Here is a 10,200-nt window from a genome sequence, read left to right as displayed (position 1 = left end):
TGTTTGACTGCTAACTTGTCTTCAGTTTCATTACTTGAAATTTTTCTTGAATTGCAAGAAGATTTAGGGTTAAGAAAGTGCTTCATAGTCATAATTACCCTTAAAACTGAATTATCAAAGAGTGATTTGTGAATAGTAATCAAACATAAAGCCAAAAATGGATAAAACATATTCAAACATTTATTTCAGGCAAACTGCTTTCAAAGACAATGTATGGCAATGTTGATTTCAATGCTTGTCTGAAATCTTAAATGTAGTTGATATTTAAAAAAAAAAAAAAAAAAAAGAGTAATTTTAGTATTTGAAAATGAGAATGCATCTCCTATTACTGAAACCAACAAGGTTTAAAAAATTAATACGTCTCTTTTATGCCTGCTTATACGCTCTCTAAAGTGAATCTGTTCCAAGGAAGGTTGGGCATATCAAAGACCCTGTGCTTTTGTTTGATTGGATTATCAACACAATATACCTCTCTAGATCTCTAAGGCTGGTCTTCCACATATAAATACTGATGAACATTTGCAGAAAAAGTCAATCCAAACTGATTTTTATAAAATATAAAAGACTAAGAAGCACAGATATCTACAAACATGAATGGTGGTTTAACCCATCACATCAAACTAATAAAGGGCAGTCTGATGCTACAGTCATATAAATTCTGAATTTGATCAATTCATGCTCCAAAGTGGCTGCCTGAAATATAAAAAAAATGTATAGAAATTGTTCCAAATAGTTAAATACTGACATTAATTTCTGTATTCTGTAAACCATGCTACAGTACATCCAACAGTTAAGGCGCTTTGTTGGTTGTATTTGTTACATGTTTTATGTTGATCTTTCAAAATCTCATAGAAAATATATTGGTTTCCCCTCAAAAATATGATCAATTATTTGTCAGAAATGTATACTGTTTACAAATTAATCAAAGAACATTATACCCCATTCCTATTTTATTTGACGTTTTCTGTAAATGTAGTTTGCTTTTGAGGTCTTTTTTTTATAGTATAGCAGGTATATGTTTCTGAATGCCTGTGTTTTCGAAAACTGAAGTGTGAAGGGTGTAAACCTAAAAGCAAAGACAATTCACAATGAAAAGAAAACGTTCTAGCCCTATTTCTTAAATGACCGATTGTTCAATTAAAGAGTTATAAAATCCTCTCACCTCTTGTAAGTTTCACTGTTAATATTCCAGGACAGCATTAACACCCCAGAACAGATGATGAACAGCATGAATATGGTTTTGTGAGAGATTTCTGTAAACCCTCAGGTTCATTCACAGTGTTGTAGAGCCTTTGCATTAGGCTCAAGAGTGACTTTCATCTTGGCACTTCGCACACACATAGACACACACGAGTCTACACACTTTATCTGCTGATTCATTACACTAATGAACTCATGCTTGGAGAGTTTGGTTTCAAATATAGGTTGATGATTACATAAATCCTTAATCTAATGCATGATAATGCATCTTAAATTCATTTACATTCACACTTTGACAGTTTTACTTATAGGCTTGTTTAAAGCTGAAGAATGTAATGTTTTAACAGTGTAAAGAGCGAGACTAATCCTACAGCCATGGCCAAAAGTTTTGAGAATGACACAAATATTAATTTTCACAAAGTCTACTGCTGCTTTAGTGTTTTTAGATTTTTTTTTTTCAAATGTAACTATGGTATACTGAAGTATAATTACAAGAATTGTATAAGTGTTAAAGACTATTACAATAGGTTTATGCAAAGACTCAATGTATTTGCAGTGTTGACCCTTTTTTTCAAGACTCTGCAATTCACCCTGGCATGCTGTCAATCAAATTCTGGACCACATTCTGATTGATGGCAGCTGATTCTTCCATATTCTTGACACCAGGCCATCCTCCAAAAGTCTTGGCCTCACTGTGCATGCAGATGCGCTCACACCTGCCTGCTGCCATTCCTGAGCAAGCTCTGCACTGGTGGTCCCCCGATCCCACAGCTGAATCTACTTTAGGAGATGGTCCTGGCACTTGCTGGACTTTTCTCAGGCACCCTGAAGTCTTCTTTATAACTGATGAACCTCTCCCCTTGACGTTCTCGATGATCTGATAAATGATTGATTTAGGTGCAATCTTATTAGCAGCATTATCCTTGTGTGTGAATCACTTTTCGAGCAAAGCATTGCTAACTGCATGTGTTTTCTTGCAGGTAATCATAGTTAACATAGGAAGAACAATGATTTCAAGCACCCAGCTCCTTTTAAAGCTTCCAGTCTGTTGTTCTAACTCAATCAGCATGACAGAGTGATCTCTAGCCATGTCCTCATCGACACTCTCACCTTTGTTAATGAGAGAACCACTGACATGATGTCAGCTGGTCCTTTTGTGGCAAGGCTGAAATGCAGTGGAAATATTTTTTTAGATTAAATTAATTTTTTATGGCGAAGAGGGACTTATTTGCAATTCATCTGATCACTCTTCAGAACATTCTCGAGTATATGCAAATTGCCATCATAAAAACATTTGAGATATTTGTTTCATTCTCAAAACATTCGCCTGTACACTATAATACCGACTCGACCGGTAGCATGAGTTGTGTGCGGGTTTTATCTGTTTCTTCGTAAAGCGTCGCTTTTAAAGTTTGCTAGGTGACTAGTGACATGGAAATTAACCTACATATACTTCAGCTTTAAAAACAGGCAAAATAATGTTGTTTTTAAACATTATATAACATAATAATGCTGTTAGTTAATGTGCAATCAAATATTTGGAACTGACATGAAACTTTGATTAGTAGGCCTTTTTCCATTTATATGAATGCACATGATTTACTGAAATATAAAGGGAGGTTCTACAGGTGATTTTTTAATTGCAGCTAAATGAAACTGTTGTAATAAAATAGCCCACATAAGAACAATGTTTTTTGCATTGCATCTTTACCCCTAATGAAATAATATATATATATATATATATATATATATATATATATATATATATATATATATATATATTATAGCTACAATAAAATAATTATGAAAAGAAAACCTTTTTTTTCAAAAGCTTAACTAAAAGCTTAACTAACTAAATACCAGAATAAATATAACTTAATAAGAAAATTATATTAAGGGTCTCTAATAAAATAGGCTATATGTTTACTGTGAGCAGAGAAACAGAAACAGCCCGATATATACAAACAATGTGAATGTCATAAATTAACTCTCTCTCTCTCAGTGTGTGTGTCTGTGTGTGTGTGTGTGTCAAAATGAGTTGCCATGGACTTGGCATGACTTGACATTTTGTTATCCAATGCAATAAAATATATTTTTGTAATTTTTAAGTGTGACCCAAGTAATTTTGGGTCCCGCTGTACACCTGTAGCACCTCCCGTTATCATCATAAAGTTTTGACCGCGTTACAGACTGGTGTCAGCAGTCTCAACTTTGGGCACGGCCGGTTCAGTGATCGTGTCCGGATGCGCATCTCTACAGAAGAACACCGCCGGGTTTTTACAGGCCCACATAGCCACTTCTCCGCCGTTTGCCGGGCTTGAAGAAGATAGACGGCTGTTTGCGCCGTGTCGGCTCACGTACCGATCCCGAATCCGGTCCGCCCGGTCCCGGACCGCGTCCCTGCGCTGCGTCTGCGTTGACAGGTACGCGGCTATGTTTCTAGTCCTGTATCCCTCCTCTCTGCTCCGACCCAGCAGCATGGATATATTCGGGTTCCTTATGGCATAAATCAACGGGTTGATGGCACCGTTAGCCCACGCCATCCAGATGGCCACAGTATCCATAGCAGGATTGAAAGAGTAGCTCCCGAGCGCGGTGATGATGCCCATCAGGCAGTAGGGCCCCCAGCAGAAGATGCTGAACACGATCATGATGAGCACGGTGGTGGCGGTGCGCATCTCGCTGTAGAAGCGCAACAGGTGCGCGTAAGTGGTCACCGGCCGCACCCTGATCTCCGACAGCCGGACGGTTTTGCAGATGTTGTAGTGGCAGAAGCACATGAGGGCGAAGGGAAGCAGATAGCACACTACTATTAAAGCTACACTGTATTCAGTACCCATCCTGGAGGTGCCAGAGTGGAACACGTACATGCAATGGTAAAACCCCTGTTTGTGCACCACCAAGCGCCCGGAGGTCTCCCTAAGCAGGTACCAAGGAAACGAGAAGACCACCGCGCATAACCAAACTGCCGCCAGGAGCTGGATCGCTCTCCTCCGACCGATTTTGGCTTGCGGCTGCCTGACGATAGCATAATAGCGGTCGAATGAGATGAGCGTCATGGTCAAGGTGGAGATGATGCCGAAGCAGGTGTTGAAGAAGCCGTTGGCGATACAGAAGGGCTCACCGAACATCCACTTGCCATCCTTGCTGGAGAGCATCATGAAGGAGAAGGGTAAACAAAGAACGGCCGTGAGGAAATCCGAGAGCGATAGGGACATGATGAACGCGTTAGTCACGGTTCTCAACTGCCGGTGCTTGATTATAACCACCACGACCGCTGAATTCCCCAGACTGGACAGTAAAAAGATGGCCAGGAGCAGCAGCGCCTGCGCTGCCACCGCGATGCCCTGGAGGATCGAGTTCCCCTCCGAGCTCCTCACCGGGGTGTCGCGGTGCACCCCGCCCGCGGCTGTATAGTTGCTGGCCTGAGTGCTCAGACTGTTTACAACGGGTTTGATGGTCACAATCTCTAAAATGAAGCCCGAACCTGACATGTTGTCCACGGTCGTGTTGCTGATGCCGGGGAGATCCATTGGACACGGTTAGGGCGCATCCACGGGGTGGAAGAGAATTCATCCCTTGTCAGTATCTCCCGTGTCCGTATCACAGTAAAAATGAGTATGAGCTGCGATGCCACAGATGGTCCCTACATAGTCCTTTGATGCCATACACTATGCTTGGAGTAAAGAATGTCCCCTCCCCTGTTACAGATGATTGCGCTTACAGCGCTGCTCGGATACTGTTAACACCAGACGAAACATGGCTATTCTTCTAGGGGGCGCTTGCAGGCTCAGAAAGCCAATTCACGCATTTATATTTCAGGACATTTTGTGACATTTTTGTGCTAACGTGTCTAAAATCTTTAAGTCTGATACTTTCGTGAATTAATAGTAAAAATGATAATGTAAATCGGACAAAGGTACGTCCATAAAATTATTATTTAAACAGTAGCCTATATTTGAGTGCGCTCCAGCGTCTGTGATTGGTCCATTCTGACAAGCGCGGAGAAAAGTAACAGGTATAAAGCAGCCTTTGCTCTCGTTCATGTCAGAATGAATCAAATTCTTCGCTCAAGAAGAAAAAAAGTAGTTTTCAGATGAATTGAGAATAATTTACTAGCATGCTACTCCATGACTGCTGTTTCAGGTTTATAAACACAAACGTATTTCGAATTCAGTCAAAGTGAATTCAAGCTTGCCTAGTGGTGTAGAAAGTAACAGGTATCACGTGACACAGCCGTATCCTTCAGTAGCGACCTAGAAACTTCTTTACACTTGAATACTTACATGGTGAATTTTTAATAACCATTGAATTGAAAAGGCGTTTAACTGTTTGTCAGCCCGTTGAATCTAACCACCGTCCGCGCTGCTGAAGCCCGCCCATTTTTAGACTCCGTTTCTTTCATATCGCCGCTCTACATGCTTATTTTATTTCTATGATACAGATGCTCCCCCTGCAACTCCCCGTGACGTTTCAAGCCGTTGCCATGACACCGGACCCGGATTACGGGTTTTACGCACTTTCTTATGAAAATTGGATTCATTTGTCGTTCTTTTTGATCTAGATCTATCTATCTATCTATCTATCTATCTATCTATCTATCTATCTATCTATCTATCTATCTATCTATCTATCTATCTATCGTTCTGTCTATCTGTCTGTCTAATGGATGTATTTGGAAAACGGGCATTTAAGGTGGAATACTATGAAATACTGTTAAATGGTAATTAGTTATAATTAAACACACACACACACACACACACACACACACACACACACACACACACACACACACACACACACACACACACACACACTGAAGCAGTGTGTCATGCTGATTAAATGATATGGTGGTGCTGCATATACCATGGATCTGAATGATTGTCATTTTATTCCTACATTCCGGAGAGCGTAAACCTGGCCAGTGTGTGGCGCTGTGACACGATTCTCTTTTAGCGTCACACGAAGAAGAAGGAGGCGTTTATTCTTCCGGTTTCTGTTACGTTGTTTTGGTCACACATCTTAAAGTCAGTTAACGTTAATCCAATAAACTGAGCGTTTGATCGTCTTTTAATGCTGCGTACGACATGGGTATGTTAAAACGTTGAAGATTAAATGCAGTCGTCTAATGACTATCTAATACGTGGTTTCTTGCTGTTTATAGAATCTTTAGTTTACTGCCATGGCAACACAAGTCAAACTTTGTATTGAATTAAAGGATGTTATTATTTTAATGAAGGGTTTTCTCTCTCTCTCTCTCTCTCTCTCTCTCTCTCTCTCTCTCTCTCTCGGTGTAATGCAGCTGTAGCAATGAGCTCCACCTGTCCAGGGCTGTACTGCGGGAGGACCTCCATAAATAACTCTCTTGAAGGAGAATGTGGGGTAACGTTAAGTGCCTCATTTTACATTCATCGGTCCATATAAAACACACATAGATTGTTTGACTGTTTACTAATGGAAGAGGTTATATCTATAACAGCACGATTGTGTACATATGCTCTTATGTGCATTTTACTTGTTTGAAAATTGTTTATTTCACTTCACATTTAGGTTTTATTTGTTAAAATTAGTTGGCTAAATGCGTTAAAATTAACTTAAAAAGAACAATACCTCTAGAGCATTTATTAATCTTAGTTCATTTGTACATCTAAAAGAACCACTGTCAATGAAACCTTTTAAAATAAAGGTTCTTTATTGGCACGTTGTTCCATGAAGAAGCTTTAACTTCCACGTAAATTGTCCTTTGCTAAAAAGGTTCTTTACCTAGTGGAAAAGGTCTCTTCTTGCACTAAAGAGATAGTTCTTTAAAAACCGTTGAATGTAAGGTTCTTCAGTAGCATAGTTGGAAAAACCCCTTTGTTGTAAACTTCTATTTTAAGCATATATATAATATAAGTAATTTTGGGCTTTAATAACAGTTACCACTCTTTTTTTATCAAGGTTTGTCCTCGTGGCCAGAGAACAAACTTTGAAAAGATATGTGTGAAATGCACTGGATCTCCTGAGCTGTATGACTGGCTGTACCTGGGCTTCATGGCGATGCTGCCTCTGGTCTTACACTGGTTTTTCATTGAGTGGTATTCTGGGAAGAAAAGGTAGTCAGCAGTATTTCTTGTGCTAAACAATAGTACGATAGATGAGGCAATATTATTGTGTGGATGCGATTATTTAGTGTATTGTTTTCCAATACTATTTTTCAAATGATAGTTCACCCAAAAATGAAAACTCATTTACTCACTTTCAAGACATTCCACAACCTGTATAGACAACTTAAATCACAGGGGAAACAAGTTTTCATACACCAATGACAGATGTTTGTTCTTGTTTTACCTCATAAACTTTTAAATATCATAAACATAAAATGTTTAACAAACTTAATTTTGTTCCAATTTCTCAGAAAACAAGACTTTGCATCTCAAGTAAATGTATTTTTAGATTTTTGTATTGGAAAATAGGAAAAAAAAAATATATATATAATTTTTTTTTTCAGCACATGCAACATTTATGCCATAGCTTTATTAATTTTTCTGTTGTAATTTAAGACCTTTTAGGCGTTCATTTGTGGTAATTAAGACTGGGGTAGATGAGAAGCATGGTATGAAGAATGATTTCGGTCAAACAGTTTTGATTCCTATTGATTTCCATTATATTTTTTTGTCCATACAATTGAAGTCAATGGGAAGCAAAACTGTGTAAATGATGCCAGTAAATGGATGGGTAAATGATGCCAGAATTAATTTTTTTTTTTGGTGGACTATCCCCTTAAACTTGAATGCATTTTTAAAGTGAGCTTCAAACTAACCTTTGTTCTCTTAATATCATCTCCAGTTCTAGTGCCCTTTTCCAGCATATTACCGCCCTGATTGAGTGCACGGCTGCTGCCATAGTGACTCTGCTTCTCAACGATCCTGTCGGCTCCCTGTATATTCGTTCCTGCGAGGTTAAGATGCTTTCTGATTGGTACACCATGCTATATAACCCCAGTCCTGACTATGTCACCACTCTGCACTGCACGCAGGAGGCTGTGTTCCCTCTGTGAGTGGCATTTTCAAAATGACATTTTATTTGATTTGAGACACCATATACTTCTGTTGGTTTCTGATGACCTCTTCTTTTAGGTACACCATCGTGTTGATCTACTATGCCTTCTGTCTGGTTTTTATGATGCTTCTGCGACCACTTCTGGTTAAAAAGATTGCGTGCGGTTTAGGCAAGACCGATCGTTTCAAGAGCATCTATGCAGCGCTGTACTTCTTCCCCATCCTCACGGTCCTGCAGGCGGTCGGAGGAGGACTTCTTTGTGAGTGATTATATTATGATGTTTTAGTTGAACTTTTAGAAATGTTTATTTTTTTCGTATTATTATTATTATTTATTTTTTAAATGTATATGTAGTTTTTATTTGTATTTCAGCTTAGTTATTTTATACAAAAAGTAAAAATGAAATTGCATCGGCAACCGGCTTAAATAAAATATAAATTATTTTTTAATTATTTGAATTTTCTTAGTTTAGTTACAGTTTTTGTACTTTTGTTGTTTTTGCTATTTGTATTATGATTTTTTAAACGTCTATATTGTTCTGTTAATTTTTAATTAAGTTTTAGTTATATTAATATAAGTTAAACTAATGAAAAATTAGATATGTTGCCTTGGCAATTAGCTAAAATGAAAATGTTTTTTATTTTATTTCAGTTTAAAAGTAAAAAAAACAAAAAAATTTAATGGTTGTAGTTTTAGCTAACTAATAATCCTAAATGACTTTTGTGTTTTTACATTTCCTTTTCTTATTTAATCAGATTATGCATTTCCATATATTATTTTGGTCTTATCGTTGGTCACGTTGGCAGTTTACATGTCAGCTTCGGAGATACAGGTAAATACATCATGTATTGTGTTTTTTTTAAATGTCATAATGCCTTTTATTTCATTTTTGAAGACAAGTGTAAAAACTGTTTGTGACTTACCTCCCACAGTCTTTCAAAAACCTTGTGGCGAAGAAGAAACGCCTCGTGGTTCTCCTCAGCCATTGGCTCCTTCATGCATACGGTATCATTTCCATATCCCGACTGGATAAACTGGGGCAGGATTTGCCGTTGTTGGCTCTGGTGCCTGGACCTGCTCTCTTCTACCTGCTGACGGCCAGGTTCACAGAGCCAAACCGAATTCTGTCAGAGGGTGGAAATGGACACTAATGAATCACCTCCCTCAAACTCACGTTAGAGACTTTCAATGTAATGACACCTTTGGGACAGACACCAAAGAGCTATAAACAGAACATTTAGTCATGTTGCTTGTGATATAGTATGATGCCATCAAGTTTCCTTTATGTCTATTTGTTTGCTTGAATTGAACAGAGATCAAATGACATACTTTGTAAAGAATGTTCTTTTACTTACTGTTTTTCTTTAAATCCTGAAAGCGAAGTAGTAGTCAATGTCTCTGTAAATTTATGCTAACTTAGATATATTATTCATTTAGGTTTTGATACTTTTTGTGATTTTTATCTGTTGTCAAGAATAGAAACAAATCAACAATCGGTCTTAATGTACAATGTATTTTTTGTGTTATATATGAGACAGCTGGCCTGTGAATTTCCTGAGAGCCCTGAAATAATGTTAACCATTTTCATATGACAAACTTTTTTGTGCCAAATATAATAATATGTATGTATTTATTCCCATGCATGTTAAATGATAAAAGCTTAACACTATAAAAGGTATGCTGGCAATGAAAAATTTGCATGTGAAATGACAATTGTTTTGCTGCGATGTAATTCTACATGCAGCTTGACCAATGATTTCTTTTAAGCATGTATATTTATTATGTATAAGTTCAACATTGATGTGTGGAATATAAACTGATTAGAGATATTAACGTTTTAGAGTTTTATTCAACGTGATGTTTTACATAGTGGTGTGTTACATCCATGGCCATCAGATCTATGAAAATGAATGTTTGTCAACTGTGTTTGACTTGATGAATAAATTATTGTGCTCATTG

General features: G+C 37.8%; 2 protein-coding genes across 3 annotated transcripts; one reads left to right on the top strand and one right to left on the bottom strand.

The window, feature by feature from the left end:
- Nucleotides 1–3,143: 3,143 nt before the first annotated feature.
- LOC132112012 (G-protein coupled receptor 135-like) lies at nucleotides 3,144–4,953 on the bottom strand. Its single transcript, XM_059519609.1, has one exon. It carries the CDS (start codon nucleotides 4,731–4,733, stop codon nucleotides 3,384–3,386), a length of 1,350 nt encoding a protein of 449 aa, XP_059375592.1. The 5' UTR covers nucleotides 4,734–4,953; the 3' UTR covers nucleotides 3,144–3,383.
- Nucleotides 4,954–6,139: 1,186 nt separating this feature from the next.
- LOC132111389 (JNK1/MAPK8-associated membrane protein) lies at nucleotides 6,140–10,200 on the top strand. Of its 2 annotated transcripts, none has more exons than XM_059518629.1 (7): nucleotides 6,140–6,291; nucleotides 6,503–6,582; nucleotides 7,141–7,295; nucleotides 8,029–8,235; nucleotides 8,319–8,500; nucleotides 8,997–9,073; nucleotides 9,174–10,200. In XM_059518629.1, the coding sequence occupies exons 1-7, from the start codon at nucleotides 6,288–6,290 to the stop codon at nucleotides 9,390–9,392; spliced, it is 924 nt and encodes a 307-aa protein (XP_059374612.1). In that variant the 5' UTR covers nucleotides 6,140–6,287; the 3' UTR covers nucleotides 9,393–10,200. The 2 variants fall into 2 exon arrangements, with proteins under 2 accessions (XP_059374612.1, XP_059374613.1); XM_059518630.1 differs by having other exon boundaries at nucleotides 6,239–6,291; nucleotides 6,503–6,577.

The sequence above is a fragment of the Carassius carassius genome, chromosome 31 (genome assembly GCF_963082965.1).
Source record: "Carassius carassius chromosome 31, fCarCar2.1, whole genome shotgun sequence".
NCBI classification, from domain to species: domain Eukaryota; kingdom Metazoa; phylum Chordata; class Actinopteri; order Cypriniformes; family Cyprinidae; genus Carassius; species Carassius carassius.
The sequence above is the reverse complement of the archived record's forward strand: the minus strand, read 5'-3'. Positions and strand labels throughout refer to the sequence as shown.